This window comes from Gracilinanus agilis, chromosome 4, assembly GCF_016433145.1.
Source record: "Gracilinanus agilis isolate LMUSP501 chromosome 4, AgileGrace, whole genome shotgun sequence".
In the NCBI taxonomy this organism is placed as follows: Eukaryota; Metazoa; Chordata; class Mammalia; order Didelphimorphia; family Didelphidae; genus Gracilinanus; species Gracilinanus agilis.
Genome location: NC_058133.1, coordinates 234,101,997 through 234,123,391, shown reverse-complemented (window position 1 = coordinate 234,123,391; position 21,395 = coordinate 234,101,997). Strand labels below are relative to the sequence as shown.

The following is a 21,395-nucleotide window of genomic DNA, read 5'->3' as shown; positions in this document are numbered from 1 at the left end:
TGGGGGGGGTGGGGGGGTGGGGGGGTCCCTACTCCCCTCCCTGTACATATTGTCCATCTTGCAGGCAGGGGAATTAACCCCAGGGGCCAAGAGGAGGCAGTATCGCCAGCACCGATGGTGGCGGCTTTTTACCAGGAAACACGGTGGCAGTGTTGATGGTGGCTGTAATATTCTTGCAGAGTCGTCCCGTGTCCCGTCTTCCCCCCCCCCCCCCTTCTCTTCCCTTTCTTTCTCCTCCATCAAGACTGACTCAAGCCTTCTTGATGATGAATTGGTCAGGACAGCCTGGTGGACTTTCTGGGAAAATTATTTGTAGGGCATCTGGCTTATGTGCAAAGGTGTTTACAAACTTTAGGAACCTTAGCACTTTATTGTAAAATAAGTATATGAAATCATTTTCCTGGAATCTGTAGTCATCTAGGCCTTGGAAAGTTTCAGCATCCTTTCCCCAGTGTTCCTGTGATTATAGAACCCTGATGGCAAACCTATGATATGCATGTCAGCACTGACACATTTTCAATGACATGTGGCTGCATACAGAGAAGTATGGGGCTGCATGCCCAGGAGGAAACATTTGCTGTAGACACTCTGTGCCAGAGGTCTATAGGCCAAAACAACTGTCACTAAGCAGGTAAGTTAAATAATTAGTTTTTGGTTTATTAAATACAGTTATATTACAATCATACGTTTTTGTTTTTTAAACTATAAATATTGCAAAATTATGGTTTTTTTTCTCGAAGTGACACACCACCTGTGTTATGCTCAGTTTTGGGGCAAATTTTGACACACTGAGCTCAAAAGGTTGCTGCCCATCACTGTTATAGAAGGTCAGTGCTAATGAAGATTTTCTTGTTAAAGGATGATCTGTTGCAGTCATGAAATAGGACCATTCCTACCTGTTTGGGACTCCAAACCTTACATATCCTATTCCAAAACCTTACATATCTTAGACCAGGGATCATTAGCAAAACTACTTACTGCCACTCATATTCTCATTTCTTCTGGATACAGTTTATTAGGGTTATAAGAATTGTGTGGTCAGAATCAAAGTCCTTCAGAAACCAAGAGGTGACACTGTATGTTTGGAATTGGGGAGATGCCATTTAAAAGTATGTTACAAATTTCCTATGATCACGTGGGGACTGTGAGACTACATTTCCCGTGATTCCAATGGGTTTCCAGCACTGGCGATAAATTTAAAAGATAATCAAGTGCGATTATATATATTTTACCAACAAAGCCATGGCTATTAAAATATTAATTTCTCTTATATTATATGTCTTTATCACTTTTAATCGTAACAACACCCAACACAGTACAATTGAACCTGAAATTATATTTCTAATGTGGAAGAGTCAATTCCTGTAATCCGTTTGTTAAATTAGAAAATACACAGAACTATTAAATAGTCATAATGTTGTACCCAAGTTTTAATACCTAACCCAGGTTTGATCTTGGTGGAGGAAGAATCACACTGACAATGCAATATGCAAGAAGAGGCTCATTTTTTACTAGCAATAATAGCTAGGGTCTCCAGGCAGAGAGGCATGCCTGAAGGACCCCTTGGAATTCTTAGCCAAGAGTTTATATAGAAATGTTTGGGGAAGGGGGTTGGTACATACATAATTATCAAGGTAGTGTCAGGGACAGGTGGTCAGGAAGCATCTGGGGAGGGGGGGGGTTTCAGGGTCAGGGGTCTAGAAGCATTTGGCAAACATACATTAAGTAGGCAAATATTGTTAAACAGGCAAACATAGACAAACATTCCTCAAGAAGGTTAATATTTATCAGATAAGATAGCTTCAGTTTTAGGATTATCGTAGGGGGAGATAAGGAAAACTGTGCTGGGAAACTTTGGGGGCTGGGGGTAACTTGTCCAGGCTAGAAATAGTTTAGCAGTCTGTCAAACTGATTTTTAAATCCAACAATAAAAGCCACTCTTTAATTAAGGAAAAGGGGGAACAGGGTAATTAGGCCTCCACTCCACATGGAGCAGCGCACCATGTGCCTCATGCAGAGGATGCTTGCTCTGGTCTCTGACCCTCCGGGAGTGCCACCGCGCTAGATGAGCACTCCTAGGAACAAAAGAAATTGGGGAACTTATATACCATTTGGGAAGATCAGGGGCTGGGAAAGATGATTGACATCATACTGACAGGATACAATCCAGCCAGGGGAAGGAATCCTAGCCAGAGGATTGGGTGTTAGGGGAGGGGCTACTTACAATGGATACTAAAGGATGGTCCCTGCCCAGGTGTGTCTTCCTGGGAAAGGGTCTCTGATACCTTGGGAAGACTACCCTAGGGTCCATTATTCAGTCTGCCACTGCTATCCTGAGATTCCCTTCAGGGTGGATTCTCAAGGGAACAGGGACCAACAAGCTTTGGAGGTCTCCTACCTAACAAGCTATTCCTAAAATTTGGGGTTCATCAGATCTCACTAGGCCACAAGTTTGGGATCTCTAGATTCCATGTCATTTTCTTCCCCACAACCCTAAATGCTACTGAATTTTACTGAAATTTAACTTTTTTTTTTTAAACTCTTTCCTTCAGTCTTAGAATCAATACTGTGTATTTAGTTCTAAGGTAGAAGAGCCTGAGTGGTGAGGCTAGGCAATGGGGCTTCTGTGACTTGTTTAGATTTACTTAAAATTTAAATTTTAAAGAAATAGTTTGGTTCTTGCCCATTGAACCTTTGCATACCAATCTGTAGGTCTTAAGCTGCTCTGGTTTTTGTTTTGTTTGTGATATCTTTAGCATCTTCTCAAATCTCTTGCTCTAGGCATCTTTTAGCTTGTAAATTGAGTAGGTTTTCTGAGAGATGGAGTTCACTTTAGGGAGTGGTGTTAAAAACATTTAGTGTCTTTTGTGGGTTCTGAATTTGTCCCTGATACCTTCTAAGCGGGTACATGTACATGGATGGGGTACATTGCTGTTTGTATGATAGAACTTTTTGGTTTTTAATTTAGATAAAATTTGAACACCCATTGACAAAAGCCACAGACCATTTAGTGTTTAGTTGATTTTAGTGCTCCCTTCTATCATCCCTCCCTTTCTTAGCCACATCTCCCTTTTAGTCTCTTGTTTACCCAGTTTCCCAATGGCTTCAGTGATGGCTAAGAAAAGCTCTTCCTGAAATGTATCGAAACACTGTTGTGTTGCCTCTCCCATTCATCTTTGAGGAAATTTTTCTTTTTACAAAACCTTTTTAATTTAATATGATCAAAATTATTTATTTTATATCTTCTATTGTTCTCTATCTCTTGTTTGGTCTTAAATTCTTCCCTTCCCTATAGGTATACTAGTCCATGTTCACCTAATTTGCTTTATGTTTAAAGCATATACCCATTTTGAACTTGTTTTGGAATAGGGTGTGAGATATTGATATAAACCCAATTTTTGCCATACCATTTTCCAATTTTCCTAGCAGCTTTTGTCAAATAGTGGATTTTGGAGAAAATTTTTGAGGAAATATATAATAAAATGTAACGAAACTGTTAATTTCTTTATCCAGGTCACCATGGCTTCTTTTGGCTCCCTTGCTGTCCCCACCTGTTCCTCAGGTCACCTCCCCACCCTGCTGTCTGTGTCCAGAGGGGGTACATAGGTTTCAGTGGATCAGAAACTTGGTTCCAGAGTTTGGTGTTTCTAGCTCTCACGTTAAAGTGTTATCTTCTCCAGCAGAATTTTTTGAGCTCATGAAGGTAAGTTTTGTCTGGAGAAAGGACATTTCATCAAACGGGAAAATAAGACTGTATAGTCTATAGACATCACTCTATTCTGTGCTATAAGCTTGTGATTTTTTATTTTTTCTGAGTTTTCTCTATTGGGTTTCACTGTCAGGAGCTCTAAAAATATATATTCTACTTTGGATTAATTTCTCTTTTATTTCTCTTTTTTTGTTCTTGATTTTGAGTTATGCGAGGAAGATCAAGGAACATATTTATCATTGAAAAATTTTTTTTCTGAATAAAGAGAAACTTATTCTTTTACAATATAAAAAAATTACATTAATAATTGGACCTTTGGCAGATAGCCTCCAGAAATGCTCTGTAGAAAAGAACATATAATAAAAGTAGAAAATTAGTGATGAAGAGGTAAAATTATATTTGATAGGAAAAGAGCAGAGTGTGTGTTTCCTATGTACAAATCTGGATTGTCCAAAATACATATTAGTTTTTGAGAAAATCTTACATTTCATTCATCGTAGAACTATATATTAGTCCTTTAACATAGTTTTTTATCTTTGACATTTATTCTCTCTACTATGTATGTAGATGTATTTCTTGCACAGTCAGTGAATATAATGTTGATTATTACTTGAAATAAGGGTTAGACCTATGCAAAATTAATTTTTGATGACCCTTAAATGTTCTCTTTTAGTCCTCCTATCTTGCTTTTTCTCTGAATAAAAACTATCTGAGTTCCCCCGTCTGAGGGCCCCAGTCTCTGGTAATTAAATAGTCGGCCACAATGGGTAATGATGTTACTACTCTCCAGCATCATATTATCTCTGGTTAGACCTCCACTGGACTATGCTATTTTGGGTTAGAATACTTTGATTTCATATCACAGCTCTATTACTGTATCCTTGGATAAATTCTTTAAAATCTGTGAGTCTTAGTTTGCTTATTTATGAAATGATAATACTGTTTTTACTATTCATGTCACAGGTTGTTGAGAGGGAATTACTTTGTAAAATTATTAGCATTATATGAATATAAGCAATTATTACTGAATTCAGTTAAGAGGAACAATTAAAATGAACATATATACAAAGAAGAAAATTTACAATAGTGATTGGACTTGATGCCATGTCATATAGTTGAAGAAATGTGGAATTTTTAGACTTTCTGGAGGCATTTTAGCTCATACGAATGACTGGATATCCCGGTAGACTGAATATAACCATATTTAGTGAGGGTGGGTCTTCAAGGACCCTTCAAATACCATTAAGTAGGTAAGTAAGCACTAGTTCCACCTCTAAATAAAACCAATTTTGTTAACTACTATAATTTATTTGGTCTTAAAGGAAATTCTTTTTGTATACTTTATTTCTGTTCACTACAGTTCAATTCACTTACATGTCAATAAAGGAAAGGAACAGTGGTTAGTCATCCTTGTCAGTAATTCATGTTGGTGTTTATGCTAAAGGTTAGCTGCTCACTTTGAACAATTGTTCTTTCTGGTTTTGCAGTGCCACAGAGCATAGGAAATATAGTGATTACACTATATTAAGAAGAGTTAGGGGCTTAATATGAAACCTTTTGTGCTTTGGAAGCCAGACTCCAATACCATCTTAACTTATATTGAAATTATTAACCAAAGAAGTGAATGGAAGCTTTGCCCTAGGAAAGTAGCATCTCAAAGAATGCTTCTTTCCACTTATTCAGTGGTATGGGGTCAATAGAGGATTCCGAGGTGTAGAAAACAAAGCATATCCTCTCATGTTGTAGCCCACTTAAAATTAACCTTTATGGACAATAGGTATCCCTTCCTACCCTATCACAACTTTTCCCATCATGGTTTGGATATATCTCAGATCAGCATAAGAAATTATATGGGAATTTTTTGAGTTTTGTGGAAGCTGCAGCCAATATTCAATGGCCAGCAGATGACACAGAAGAAGTTTAGAAATGCATAAAAAATATGTATAGCGTTATATAATATCAATATATTTTATTTTTCAATACATTTCTTTTTTAGAGTTAAAATAAATAAAAAGTTAAAATTAGATTGCAGAGGCATTAATAATGATAAAAACCAATAGAGAATTTCAAATTTTAAAAAATTGTCTTTTGTTACACATGCAGCATGTTCTGTATTCTCAAATTGTTCTCATTTAAAATTTTTTCATAAAATTTTTTTTCATTCATTTTTTCATAAAAAATTCATTTTTTAAACATTTCTTTTCCATACAGTATTTTTACTTAACATTGACCTACATATAAATATTTAACCCAAAATTTACTCTAAGTACCCCATAAAGAAAAAAAAGAAGAAAAAAATTCAGACGACCTCTCTGTTACAAAGGGAGGATTAAAACATTTTACCCAGACTTTCCAGATTTGGTGGGCACCGTGTCCCTAATCTCATCAGTGTGGAAGAGATACCTATATTTACGAACCTAAACATATTAATGGGCGATGATAATCAAGGGAGTTCTGGTTTGTATATTGTAATTTGGGATTGCTTAGGCCAGAAATGAGAGAAAACTATAAAAACAAGTATCAGGAATGTTTGCATTTTGTTTTTAAAGGGGCAGATAAAGACAGCCAGGAGGCGAGTAGTGATGGCCTCTCTGTACCTTGGGACAGGCCCTTTGGAGCAGGAACTGGTAAGTGCTTTGGCAAAGCAGACCTGTCAGCTGTATTAATTGTACTCATTTCCTTAAACCCTTTGGTTCTGTTTTCCCTTATGTTAAGAGTTCTTACTCATGGCCCTATTATATCCCCCATGTCAAAAGAGTGTAATGTTTATGTCCTAGTCAGAGGACAAGGTTGCTATAACCTAAACTCCCATCTACTTTGTATCTTATGATATCTTATGATACAAACATGGAGGCAAGATAGAGGTGCAACTAGAGATGATGCAGTAATGGATAAAGTAAAGTAATCTTATACCTCCTGTCCTTTAATTCTTCCTCCCATATTATTTACAGGAATAGTAGCTTTCTAGGATGGCTCCCATATGCTAGATAAGTGTTAACAGAAGCATAAATAAGATCTGACTGGCTTGATTTCTTGATGTGAATTAGAAATAGTATGATTTATTTATGACTTTTTTATTTAAATGGCCATAACATCTTTTCAGTAATGCCATGCTTACCATCTATGGTGACTTTTAATGGGAAAATTTGGAGATGATTAGTTGCATAGAACATAAATACATACCTGTATGCAGATTGAGTCGATAGCTTTTATTTTGAACCAAAGCAAATGAGATCATCCTTTAGATTTGCCCCTTTGGGATTGCTTTGTGGCACAGGGTATTAGCATTTTTTCCTATAGTAAATTTTTAAAAAATTTACTTTTGTTTAGGTCCTCATAGACCAGGGCTGGAAAAATGGGGGAGGAGTTTGAATATGAAAAGGTAAATTGGCCTAAGTGCTTCTTTTCCTGTTTCACTCTTGTGTTTGGAGTCCCTTTTTTTGAGAAGCACTGCAGGAGGTTGAAAATTTGGAAACTCTTTCACGTTTGGAAACACATTTCACATGTGGGCAATATCCTTTCCAATTTAAGGAGTTGGGCAAGTATTATCTTGGGTTAATTCATTTAATAAATATCTGTGGAGTGCTGTTATAGGCATGGCAATATTTATTTTACTTCTCTATAGATTTCTATCTGGTTGTGATGTTTATACATGAGAGTTTTTTCCATTTAGCCAATTTTGCATTTTAAAGACTTTAGTGGAATTTTGTGCCTCCTTTACTATTTTGGTCAGTTCTGCTTTTTGAAGTGTGGTTTTCTTCTTTTGCATCGCTTTCACTTCATTTCTTCATTTTTTCTTTTGACTTTCTTATTTGATTTTTGAAGTCTATTTTGAACTCTTTCAGAGCCTGTGACCAATTCCCATTTTTCTTTTGAAGTTTTTCATATACCTACTTTGCCCCTTCTGAGTTTGTGCCTCTATCTTGTCTCTAAAATAATTTTCTATTATTTCTAGTCTCCCCCCCCCCCCCCCATGTTTGCTTATTTTCCCAGCCTTGACTTTTGTTTTTATCTTAAAGATGGGTTTTGTTTCCCAGGTTAGAGAGGATATACTTTTAAACCTTAGTGTTTTCTTGCTGCTACCCTCAGATTTTGGGTTTCTGCAAGTTTCAGTTCTTCCAAAGTTGTATAATGACCTGTGGGGCTGAGAGCTCTGGAAGCCACTTCCCATTGCTAATTCAGCCTCACTTAGCATCTGCTGTTGGTTTGCAAGGCTTTGTTAGGGGCTCAGGGTCTCACCACAGGTTTTCACTGGTCAAATACACTGTGGGGTTTCACTGGGGCTTGGAACTTCTAGGGTTGGATGTAAGGGTGCTCTGTGCTTGACTTGGTTAGGGTCTTGGGATCTCACTGCTTGTCTGGACCTGGGTTCACAACCTTGAGGATGTGGAGGCTCACTATTATTCTGCATTGTTGGTGCAGACTTGTTGCAGATTGCACCTTCTATATCATCTTCTGCTAGAAAAAATTGCCTCAGGCTGTCCATTTTTTGGTTCTACCACTCTAGCATTTGTTTTGAAGCTTTATCTTAAGGTCAGTTGAAGGGGATTTTCAGATAGATTGAGATATTTTTGCTTCTACTTTGCCATCTTGACTGAGAGTTTAAAACGTAAAAGTAATTTTTTTTAAACATTTATTATTATTCATTTTTAACCTGTTTACATGCTTCATGCCCCTACTTTCCCCTTCACCCCCTGCTCTCCCCCCACCCATGGCCGACGCACATTTCCACTGGTTGTAACGTGTCCTTGTTCAGGGCCTATTTCCATATTGTTGTTAGTTCATTGGTGTGGTCTTTTCGAGTCTACATCCCCAATCATGTCCTCCTCAGCCCATGCGTTCAAGCAATTGTTTATCTTCTATGTTTCCTCTCCTGCAGATCTTCCTCTGAATGTGGGTAGCATTCTTTACCATAAATCCCTCATAGCTGTCTTGTGTCATTGCATTGCTGCTGGTACAGAAGTCCATTACATTCGATTTTACCACAGTATATCAGTCTCTGTGTACAGTGTTCTTCTGGCTCTGCTCCTTTCGCTCTACATCAGTTCCTGGAGGTCTTTCCAGTTCACCTGGAACTCCTCCAGTTTATTATTCCTTTTAGCACAATAGTATTCCATCACCAGCATATACCACAGTTTGTTCAGCCATTCCCCAATTGAAGGGCATGCCCTCCTTTTCCAGTTCTTTGCCACTACAAAAAACGCAGCTATAAATATTTTCATACAGGTCTGTTTATCTATGTTCTCTTTGGGGTACAAACCCAGCAATGGTAAGGCTGGATCCTTTAAAGGGCAGGCATTCTTTTATAGCCCTTTGAGCATAGTTCCAAATTGCCAGCCAGAATGGTTGGATCATTTCACAACTCCATCAGCAATGCATTAATGTCCCAATTTTGCCACAACCCCTCCAGCATTCATTACTCTCCCCTTCTTTCATTTTAGCCAATCTGCTAGGTGTGAGGTAATACCTCAGAGTTGTTTTGATTTGCATTTCTCTAATTATTAGAGATTTAGAACACTTTCTCATGTGCTTATTGATACTTTTGATTTCTTTACCTGAGAATTGCCTATTCATGTTTCTTGCCCATTTTTCAATTGGGGAATGGCTTGATTTTTTATACAATTGATTTAACTACTTATATATTTGAGTAATTAGACCCCTGTCAGAGTTTTTTGTTATAAAGATTTTTTCCCAATTTGTTGTTTCCCTTCTGATTTTGACTACATTGTTTTTGTTTGTACAAAAGCTTTTTAGCTTAATATAATCAAAACCATTTAATTTACATTTTGTAATTTTCTCTAACTCTTGCTTGGTTTTAAAATCTTTCCTTTCCCAGAGATCTGACAGGTATACTATTTTGTGTTCACTTAACTTATTTATAGTTTCCCTCTTTATATTCAGGTCATTCACCCATTCTGAATTTATCTTGGCCTAAAAGTAATTTTGAGAGGGGGCAGCTGGGTAGCTCAGTGGATTGAGAGCCAGGCCTAGAGATGGGAGGTCCTAGGTTCGGATCAGGCCTCAGACACTTCCCAGCTGTGTGACCCTGGGCAAGTCACTTGACCCCCATTGCCTACCCTTACCACTCTTCCACCTATAAGTTAATACACAGAAGTTAAGGGTTTAAAAAAAAAAAGTAATTTTGAGAGCAACTATATCTAAACTGCCTGGGAAACATGATTTCTGATATTCTCTTTTCTGAGTGCCATAGATTAAGGAATTTTGACATTAGGTGCTTTCATGTGACATTTTTGATTGGCCACAGTATGTTTTTTCTAGTAGTGTGGATGTGATTTCAATGGCTTTGCTTTTAGAGAGCATTGCATTATCAAAAGCAGCAAGGCTTACAAATGTCTCATATTTTTTAGATCTTTTACTTATATTTTCTTTGGGTTTTCTCCATCTATCAACAGGTGGATTGCATAGAAAGTAGTCTAGAAAGGTCACTCCAAGCAAATTTTTCTTCAGACCTCAAAGTTTCCATTCTCTTAGATTTTACTCGGGGATCAAGAGGTAGGTATTGCTCTCCTTTTATCCTCTGAACTTTTCCTTTAAAAATTCCAATGTCCTCTTCTTGCTATCTTTGGAAAGAGGTGCAGTTATCACATACCCAAAAGTACCTAGCCAATCTCATCTTTTCTATTCTTGGTGGATGTTGTAAAATGTGGATGGGTATGGCTTCCCTGGCTAGAATTAGTACTGGTTGGCTTGAGCAGCTGAGGGATGCAGTACAGGTGGTGTTAAGATTACTGGCAGGTTTATCTGGAGCCTATGTGACCCCCTTCATGTTACTCTTCTTTACTACTTTGTTTTCATTTCTAGGTAGAAAGAACTCCCGCACAATGCTGCTCCCATTACTACAGAGGTTTCCTGAGCAAGTTCGGGTCTCCCTCTTCCACACTCCAAACCTTCGTGGGCTACTCCGCCTCCTTATTCCTGAACGCTTCAATGAGACCATTGGTCTTCAGCACATCAAAGTTTATCTTTTTGACAACAATGTGATCTTGAGTGGGTGAGTTAGCCTCTATCCACCATTTCATCAGAACCCTGGGTTTTTTCAAGATTACTTTGGGAGATTCTAGGATCCTAAAAAAAAAAAATCCTAGAACTGCTCAGAACATTTCATCCCCTGGGAATACCTCAAAGGAGACCAGTACTCCTCTTGATCTATTTACCCATTAAAGTTCAATCTAAGCTCTACTCTCCTTATCTAACTACTCCCAACCATTGATCTATTCCTTCTTTATCAAAGTGTAATTTAGCAAGGTAAAGGTTGTCTTATTTACATCTCTCTCATTACCCAGCATGGTATTTTGCATTTAGTACCCACTCAGATATTTTAGTGATTAAAGTATCTAGAGTTGAGTTGGCCAACTTTTTCCATTTGGTCTGAGGGCTAAGCTGGATCATTAGGAGGGATACTCTGTGACTTTCTGTGTGAAATAGTGAAAAATCATTAAATGCTAGGCTTCTTTTCCCCAAATAAAATCTGTTGCCAAGGCTTGACAATCTTACTTTGTAATATCTCACAAATTGTCTTTTTCTCTTTTCTGACACTGCCACAACCCTGGTATAGGCCCTCATCAACACATGCCTGAACTGTTGCATACAGTTTGCTAGTTACCTGGCCACAAATCTCTTCTCTCTAGTCCATCTGCTATTCAGCTGTGTAAAAGGCAAGTCTAACCAGGTCACACACAACCCCACCTCCCTCCCCCCATCCCCCTCCCCGAACTCCATAAACTCCAGTGGCTCCCTATCACCTCCAGGACCAAATAGATTTTTTTTCCTTTGCTTTCAAAGCCCTTCATAACCTCCTCCCTTCTGCCCCAGTCTTTTATAGCCCCTTCCCCTATCCACTTTTCAGTTCAGTGCCACTGGCTTCCTTATTATTCCTTAAACAAGACACACCATCTCCCCATTATAGGCATGTCGACTGGCTGCCTCTCATAACCTGGACTTTTTTCACTCCTCATGTCTACCTCTTCGCTTCATTCAAAGTCACAGCTAAAATCCTACCTGCTACAGGAAACATTTCTTGATTACCCCTTAATTTCTACATCTAGCTTGTTTGTTCATAGTTGTTTGGATTATGTCTCCCACACTAGACTGAGCTACTTGAGAACAGAGACGGTCTTTTACTTTTCTTTTTATCACTAGTACTTAACCCGATGCTTGGTTTAAAGTAGGCACTAAGTAAATATCGGTTGGGAATATCATAACAAAGATGAAATAGTCTTTCCCTCAAGAAGCTTACATTATAGAGAGAGACAATCTGTACAAACAAAAGTACATATGAAATAAATATAAAGTAACTTTTGGTGATAAACACTAGCAGGAAGGAGGAGGGAATCAGAAAAATAAGTGGCCCATGAGCTGAGCTTTGAAGGAAAGTAAAGATTCTAATAAGTGAAAGTGAGGAGAGGAGCACCTTCACGTATGCAGAGATAGATGTATCATATGTGAAGAATAGCAAAGGCCAGCGCTTAGACTATAAAGTATGTATTAGGGATTAATATACTTTATCCTGGAAAGCTAGGGAAGAACCAGGTTGTTAAAGGTTTTAAATGCCAAAGGAGTTTGTATTTGATCTTAGGGGCAAAGGGGAGTAATTCAGATTCATTGAGCCAGAGGAGTGAAATGGTCAGGCTTTAAGAAAATCACAATAGCAGCTCTGCTAAGATGAATTGAAATGGGCAGAGTCAAGCCAGGGAGATCAGTTAAGGAGGTATTTTGATAGTTGTTTGGGCAAGAGATGATGAGGTCCTGAACTAGCTCTATGTGTGGAGAAAAGGGAACAAATGTGAGAATGGTTGCTTCTATATCCACAAGACTTGACAGTGAGTAAATATGAAGGAGAGTGTAGAGTCAAGTTTGATTCTGAGATTGTAAGCCTGGATGACTAGAAGAATAGCGATGCCCTTGACAGAAATGGGATCCTTTACCTTCTTGTTTCTTCCCTCTAGGGCAAACCTGAGTGACTCCTATTTCACCAACCGCCAGGATCGCTATGTGTTTCTGCAGGACTGCCCAGAGATTGCTGACTTCTTCACAGAGCTTGTGAATGCAGTAGGAGATGTGTCCCTACAGCTTCAGAGTGATGACACCGTACAGATGGTGGAAGGGATGGTACATCCTTACAAAGGTAGGGGGATTGTGCTGTTTTACTTTGCTGGAGTTTTGGTTGGGCAGGGATGAGAAACAAGAGAGTGAATTACCTACCTGTTTGTAGTATGTTTCCAACATATCTGATTCTTAGCATGTTGAGTTGAGAAAGGCCATTCTTCTTTTGGGGATACAGAGAGACACTGCAATCAAAATTTTCTACTATAAACTTAGGCTTAATAAAAATAAATCCCTGGGTTAGTAGCTTTGAGTTGATTGATTTTGTTTTTTTTGCATTGGAAGTTGGCAGTGAATAACTTGTCATTTGATTTACACTGGTCCTTGGTATTTGATATTTCCAAGGGGTGAGATAGTTAGGAATGCAAAGCCAGAAAGCTTTATAGCATATTAATTCATATTATTAGTATACACAAAGCCATTATAGAAGAAAACCTACTTGGTCTTAAGATAACTAAGCTTTTATTTAGAATTTGGAGCTTCATAATCCCAATTGGTCTCTGCCCTTGTCAGTTTACCAGCGTGATAAAGCAAATAGCAAAAAGGACTAAAATGAAGAAAGGATGCACTTCTGGGTGTTTAGAAATCCTGATTTTGGTGTTATTGCTGGTCTGATGCTATTATTTCAGCTTCTTCTGCTTGGTAGGATGTACTTGGTTTGGATCACTGCAGAAGCTAAGCTGGTTTGGTAGTGATGGAAATAGATTTTAGCACCCTATCTTTCTGAAAGATTAAATTACAGCAGTATTTTTTTTCCCCTGACCCTTTTGAATATTACCAGGAAATAATGAAATTAGACAAGTGAAACTATTAGGATTGATGAGCTAGGAGCTAATTCTTTGACTTACTTGTTTTAGACCAGCTGACCTTCATAGCATACTATGAAGTGCATACACTTCTCTGATGCCGGACTTTGAGAATTGAGATAGCTCTACTATAGGCCTAGGAATGTGTAGTGATTCTGTCTTGCCTTTTCATTCAGCTTTCTGCAGGAAAGAGGTTCAGGTCTTGAATGAAGGAAACTTCAGTCACTAAAGCCCAGTCAGAGGAGAATCTGTGGTAAAGATCTGGCACCAGGAAGGGTGGGAACAGTATGGGTTCTTTGCTATGTGCTTAGGGCAGTGAGCCAAGAGCCTGCCCAGCACTTACAGGAAACAGCTCTGGTAAATGACTATCTTTGTGATGCATTGACTGAATTGCTCAGGAGCATTTCCCTCCCAAACCACTGGCACACCGGGACTTCTTCAGCTCCTAACTACATAGGAGGCTTTTCTGCCTGGAAAGTGAAATGGAAGAACCCTTGACTCCACTGTTTGCATGTAGGGAAATCTTGGTGGTGGTTAACAGTTCCCTTGGGCATTTGCATTCTTTCAATTCCAGTGGCTTCTGCTGATTGTCTGTAAGAAGATTTGTGGTTGGAATCACAAGTACTAGTGAGGGTATTGGGGATGAAGGGGGGTGTTGGGGAAGGGCAAAGGGAACTAAGAGGCTCCTATTTCTTTTATAGCCAACATATGATGTCTTAGTCTTTCTCTTCAAGACCATCTTCAACTCACCTTTTAAAGCTCACTCCAGAGACTTCCCCACCACTCCAAATAGTCCTGGGCATCAGGCCAGCAATAGTCAGGCAGCTCTTCCCTTCCTTTCCTATAGATTCAATGCTTCATTAGGAGCCAAAGGTCAGAATCACTGTGAGGAGTGGAAATATTTCTGTGGGGTAAGTTCTAGAGCAGCAGTTCTTTAACTTTTTGTGCCATGGAATGGACCTCTGACACAAAAGTCTGGTGAAACTTATGGAACCCTTCTCAGAAAAATGTTTTAGAATAAAAGGGAGAAATGGTAAATTTCAGTTAGATGATCATGATAGTAAAAATGTCACTTTTTTCTCATACAAGTTCACAGACCACATGAAATCTCTCTTAAGGACCCCCATTTTGGTGGGGGTTGGGAGGGTGGAGGGGTTGTTGAGCCAGGTTAAGAACTCTTGTTCTAGAATGTGAAGACTTGGCTTTGGATTTCCAGAGATTGTTGTGAGGAAAATATTTTGCTTTAGTGTTTTTATTGCCAGTGCCTGGCATTTAATAAATAGTATGTTAAATGGAGGGGAAAAATCAGTGGTGGTAGTGATCTAAGTCCTTGGTCTTTTTTTCACTTATACTTCATCCAGGTGAATCCCGAGTTGACTCTATTTCATCATCTGGAAAGATAGTTGGGTTGTTGCATTTTTTGCTTCTCATCATTGATGCAACCAACCCCCGAGAATATGTAACTACCTTATTACCCTTTTCTGCAAGATGGAAAGAATCTTTGAGAACGAGGATTATATGTTATAATTATTTGTAAAGTTGCATAAGGTATACCTGCCTGGCATATGTGGACTTTTTCCTTTAGAATTGTCTTGTCCTAGTTTCAACAGGATATGGCAATGTATGCAAATATGAGAAAGTTAACATGTCTCTTTGCTTATAATCTAACTTTTACAGGACAGGCCTGTAAACATGTAGAGAAGAAAGGGAGAGCATTTTAGATAAAGAGAGATATCAGTAATGTCTATTGTTTAATAGTGGGTAATATTCAGGTTGTGCTCAGGAGACCCAAGATGCCTTAGGAGAGAGGCTTTGTAGAAGAAGTGAGCCAAAAGGAGGAATTTGAGGGAGAATCTTCAGGGTAGGTATTGGTCACTTTGCCCCAGGAAGGTGTGTGGCCATTTAGTACATGGTAGTATTTGCCATCATCTTCATCAGCTTCATGTTTATCATCATCATAATGACAGCATGGCAAAGCGGATAGGAAGACCAACATTTAAGTCTCTTTTCTGACCAATACTGCCTGTATGAAAAATGGCAAGTTAGTCCTTCAGTGGACCAATCAATTCCGACTCTTAAGTTACAGATCAGTTGCTAGTCTGGCTTTGTAGGGCCAGTTCCCTAAACAAATAAAATCGTAGGTCCAACAAAAAAGGAACAAAAAAACTTTAGCTGATATATAGTACTTAAGGTTTACAAAACCCTTTAATGTAATCTCCTTATTTGAGCCACATAAAACTCTGAGGTAAGTAGACTATCATAGGTGAAGAATAATGAGGTAGACCAAAGTCATAGTTTATATTCCTGTATAGATAGGTCAGTTTTTTCCATCTTTTAACCTAATTTTTAATCTGTTTAATCCATTTCCCCCCAAACTAGTCACTCAGATAAATACTCTTGGTTTCAATAGAAACCAGTTAAGAAAATTTGCACAAGCTAACATCACTTTATATGCATAAGGCTTTATGTTTATTATTATTAATTTACCTGTGTCTTGACACTAATGAACCATAGCTTCAGGTCCCATCTGTTTCTTTCTTCCTTGATCTCATGTTCCTTTCTAGGAGACCAGACCGCATATTGTGAGGCAGCCAACAAGAGGGTCATGGATGTAATCAATTCAGCTCTGACCCGGCAACAGCTACTCCATGCCCAGACCTTCCATGGTGACTCTCTTTTGACCCAAGAAGATGCAGCAGCAGCTGGTGACCGGAGGCCAGCTCCTGATACCTGGATTTATCCACTGATCCAAATGAAGCCTTTTAAGATTCAAATTGATGAGATTGTTACAGAGACACTGCTGACAGAGGCAGAGAGGGGTGCTAAAATCTACCTTACTACTGGTTATTTTAACCTGACCCAGGCCTACATGGACCTGGTCTTGGGCACTCGGGCTGAGTATCATATTCTGTTGGCTTCACCTGAAGTGAATGGCTTCTTTGGGGCCAAGGGGGTGGCAGGTGCTATCCCTGCTGCCTACGTCCATATAGAAAGACAGTTCTACAGTGAGGTCTGTAGCCTGGGGCAACAGGAGCGGGTACAGCTACAGGAATACTGGCGGAGTGGTTGGACCTTTCATGCTAAAGGTAAGAGGGTGATCCAGCATGAGTCAAAGTCCTGATCACATAGGGAAATTTGATAGGAAAAATTAGGTATTAGCAAGAGGGTGGATGAAGATTTTCTTTTTCCATAGTGCAGCTCCTGCTTGACTTGTTAGTACCACAACACAATAATTATCTCTTTTTAAATAACTTTTACTCTTAAAGCACTTTTTGCATTTATCCCATTTTATATTTGAAAGCCCCTTTTTTGTTATAGTGGCACTTTTATCTGGCATTGTGGGGAAAGGAGCTGTTTTTATAAATGAAGTTTCTCATAATTGAAGCTTACCTCTTTTAAAACCAGCCACCATAAACAGAATATATGGAATATAATATGTGACTTCTTTTTGGTTACCCATGATTTTGAAGCTCAGTTACATGATGCCCTCAGAAGCTCTCAAAGTATTAATAGTCATTTATGCCTCTTCTGAATGACTCCAGAGTATTATAATTCTTAGATCTGTTTTTGGGGGAAAAAAATATTTTCATCTATTTTTTACATTGCCTAGATTTCCTGCAGGTAAATCTTTCTTTTCTGCTCCCAGAGAGTGAACTCTTTAAACAAAGAATTAAAAAGAAGAAAAGAGAAAGAAAATTTAGTAAAACTAATCAGCATATTGACAACTGAAGTTATAGGTGCACACCTGTGCACCCTAAATTGTAGAAAAGGAGCCAGTAGTCTAGTCTTCTCATCTTTTTATTGGGGCTAAGCTTGTTCTAGATAATTTTGCAACATTCAGTTATTTTGTGGTTCTTAATCTTACATTGTTGTATCCATTGTTACATTGTTTTCCTGATGCTGCTTACTTCACTGTGCATCAGTTTGTGTAAGTCTTAACATGTTTTTCATCTTGCTTATTGTTTCTTACAACACAGTGATATTCCATTACATTCATGTGCCATAGTTTGTTAAACCATTCCATAATTGGTGGGCAATTACTTGATTACTACTTTGCTACCACAAAAAGTATTATATTATAAACATTTTGATGTATATGCATTGAAGGCTGTCTTTTTTATTGATCTCTTTGGAGTATATTCCTAGTAGTGGAATCTTTGGGTCAAAGAGTATGGATTAGTGACTACTGGAATGGTTGGATCAGTTCAGAATTCCACCAACAATGAATGCATGCATTAGAGTTTGTTTCTCTCTATAGCCTTCAATGTTAACTATTTCTATCTTTTGTTAACATTTCTAATTTGCTGTGTGTGTGAAGTTAAACCTCAGAGTTTGATTTGTATTTTTTTTATATTATTAATGATTTAGAGCAGTGATGAGCAAACTACAGCCTGAGGGCCAGATGCATCCCCCTGAAATGTTCTATCCAGCCTAATCTGACGAATACAATGAGTAGGATACAATACAATGAAACTTTGAAAGAGTTGCCTTAGAAACAGACTGACAGATGAACATTTCCTTTCCTTTGGCCCCCTCAAAAAGATTGCCCATCACTGATTTAGAGTATTTCATATGGTTATTATTATTAGCAAGTAATTGTTATTTTGAGTACTGTTTGTTTATATTCTTTGGTCACTTCTTTTTTGGGAATGGCTTTTGACCTTGGATATTTTTGTTTTTTATTTACATATCTCTTAAAGATACTTTATATCAGAGATTTGATAGGTTTTTTTTTCCCCCAGTCAGCCACTTCTCTTTTTATTTTAGATGTATTAATTTTGTTTGTGCAAAAGCTTTTCAGTTACATGTAATCCAAATGATATCTTTTTTGGCCTACATTGTATGGCTGCTTTTAAAACATTTTTCTTCTTTGTTACTTCTTGCCATCAATCTTTTTCCTTGATTTTCACTGGTTGCTTTCTCTCTCATTCAAGTGAGAATCAGCATTGTCAAAAGAGCACTGAATTTAGAGACTTTTGGTTTGAGCTTTACCTACAGACTTACTAGTTGCTTAGCCAAAGGCAAGGTACTTAGCCTCTCTGGCTTTAATTTCTGAGAGGATCAAATGAGATAATGTATGTAAAGTCCTTGGGAAGTATTAAAACCTTATATAAATATCAGCTATTTTTATTCCTGGGAAACCAGCTAACCAAGTAAAAGAATGAAGGTTTCAGGGGTTTATGAATAAAGCTCATGGACTTTGTGTCATCTATTTTGAGTTCTTGGAGAATTTTTCTTTTGGCTCTCTGGCTTTTGGAAGGTAGTTCTGTGTGCCAACAACAGTTGCCAACTGGCTTCTAGGTAAGTGAAGTGTTAGTATACATTAGGCACTTCCATATCTTACTAGAAAAATGAATGTATTATCAAAATCATGTCAGTCATGATGCCAAGACTAGAGATTAGATCTTTTCATTCTTTTTTTTTTATTTTTTTATTTTTATTTTTTTTATTTTAAACCCTTAACTTCTGTGTATTGACTTATAGGTGGAAGAGTTGGTAAGGGTAGGCAATGGGGGTCAAGTGACTTGCCCAAGGTCACACAGCTGGGAAGTGTCTGAGGCCAGATTTGAACCTAGGACCTCCCGTCTCTAGGCCTGGCTCTCAATCCACTGAGCCACCCAGCTGCCCCCTAGATCTTTTCATTCTTAACCTTAATTTTTCTCTTCGCCATTGCAGCTGAAGGTAAGTACTTCTCATACAAATTAGTTTCCAAGATTAAATCTCTGTGCTGCCCCTGCCCATGGCCCAGACCTTGGGAGAGCATCCTAGGTGATCCTTAGTGAGTGACCAGGGCATGTACCATTGGCTTAGATTTTCCTGTGAGTTTCTCAGGGAATATAGGAGCTGCCGGGGAGATACTTGTTAATTTTGCTAGATGTGTATAAAAGAAAGTTTAGGTTTGGTGGTATTATTGGTGAGAATAGAAAAAAAAAGAGAGAACTGTGTGACCCTGGGCAAATCACTTAACCCCCATTACCTATCCCATACCACTCTTCTGCCTTAGAATAGTATTGGTTCTAAGGCAGAAGGTAAGGGTTTATTTAAAGAGAGAGAAGCAGTAAGTAAGTTTTGGTAGCTATATCTACAACTTCCCCATGTGCTGCTATATGCACAGATGCATATTAGCCACACATACATACATACTTTGCTTCTAGCTTACTTGGGAGCTTACCAGCTCAGCCACTTGGGAGGTTCCCTATCTGCCACTTCTGACTGTGTTGGTGGATTGTTTCCCTGAAACTGGTCTGATAAATGCTCAGTGACTCTCCAATTACAGTTGGAATAGAAATACCTGACTGGCTTTTCCAGTGTCTCACCTTTTCCCGGACTAATGTGCTCCTGCCACTCCCTCTATAGTTAGTAGGGCCTCTGGGCCTGGGGGAGCTTTGATATTTTTCAGCTGAGTTGGGTGTGGGGGTGGAGGCTGCAGATAGGAGGAAAGACAGAGGACACAGTTTTGTGTTCCTGCTCCTGGAACTTAGTAGCTGAGTTAGGGGCAGATATTTATTATAGACAAAGCCATTTCCTGATGAGCAGCATAACTGGTCAGGAAAATGTATCAAGAAACTTCTTTTTCTTGTTTTTCTCTAAGTCCTTGACTGCAGCTAGTCTGAGATAACAGTTCAACTCAAATTTTCCACCCTCCCCCATTGTAGGATGGGTTGATGGATAAATTTTATGTCATTTGGTGAACAAGTTGCCTTGTGTTTATTGGTTGTTTGAAATAGAAAGGAATGTATATGTTCTTGAACTGATGCTTATTCCAGTGATTCCCTTGTCCATACCATTGCTTGGGGTGGGGATGGGGGTGTGTGTCACCAAGCCTTGCAGGACAAACCCAGATGAACAAACTCAGCATATAAACATTGTTACTCCCTCTTAGAAGGCTATTGAAACCTGTAGGGAAGAAAAAGTAAGCAGGATATAATTGATATTCTTCTCCCCTCTATTTGGATATGCTTGCTATTCAGCTGAATCACCACCACCAGATCCTTCCATTCTCTTGTATTTTTTTTACCCTAGACTCTTTTTTCTCCTTACAACCTCACCTCTCCCCCCCGGGAGTTAACATACATTTGAAAATGCCTTGTGTCTTCTATTAAGTCCAATAAATGGTATTAAAAGGAAATACAAGACAGTGCCTGACCAAAGGAGCAGTTCCCATCTAGTTGGAAACAAAAACATAATGAAATTACTTAATTCTTAAAGAGTTAATGGGAATAAATGAAAATTTATAAATAAGATTATAGTAAAATCCAAGGTCAGTTCAAATTCATTTTAACTTTTTTTATATCATGTTGCTAGAAATGATTTATATCTTGCTAGTAAAGCTTTTGTATTAGATGGAAGTTTTTCTTAGGATGGTTTTGTTGGAGTAGTTGACCTGAAATACAAACAGCATAGGTCTACTTTAGTTTGTTATAAAGAAATTCCAGAAAAGTTTTTCAAAAGCATGTTGATTTCACTTTAAAAAGCAAGATGAGATACTTTCCAACTATTTAAAGAAAGTTTGTAATGAATATTTTATAAACCAGGAAAACTTTTGTGTTATAATTTATCCATTTTTCTAAGTTTAGGTTTGGGTTTCCATTTACTAGGCTGGGGAGAAAAAATCTGGATATAACCTGTACAACATGTTAAGACATTGAACAAATATGGTCTCATGGAATTTCATTCAACAAACATTTAAGCAGTGCTTAAGTGGAATATATTACACACTGATAAGTGCTAGGGCTAGAAAGACAAAAGAAAATCCT

General features: G+C 38.2%; 1 protein-coding gene across 1 annotated transcript in view; it reads left to right on the top strand.

The window, feature by feature from the left end:
- PGS1 (phosphatidylglycerophosphate synthase 1) overlaps positions 1-21,395 on the top strand; it is a 121,534-nt gene that overhangs the window by 79,442 nt on the left and 20,697 nt on the right. The window contains exons 6-12 of the mRNA XM_044675176.1: positions 65-190; positions 3,563-3,703; positions 6,259-6,336; positions 10,123-10,222; positions 10,532-10,721; positions 12,676-12,854; positions 16,203-16,724. Of these exons, the coding sequence (XP_044531111.1) occupies positions 65-190; positions 3,563-3,703; positions 6,259-6,336; positions 10,123-10,222; positions 10,532-10,721; positions 12,676-12,854; positions 16,203-16,724 (1,336 nt within the window). The remainder of the gene's footprint in view (positions 1-64; positions 191-3,562; positions 3,704-6,258; positions 6,337-10,122; positions 10,223-10,531; positions 10,722-12,675; positions 12,855-16,202; positions 16,725-21,395) is intronic.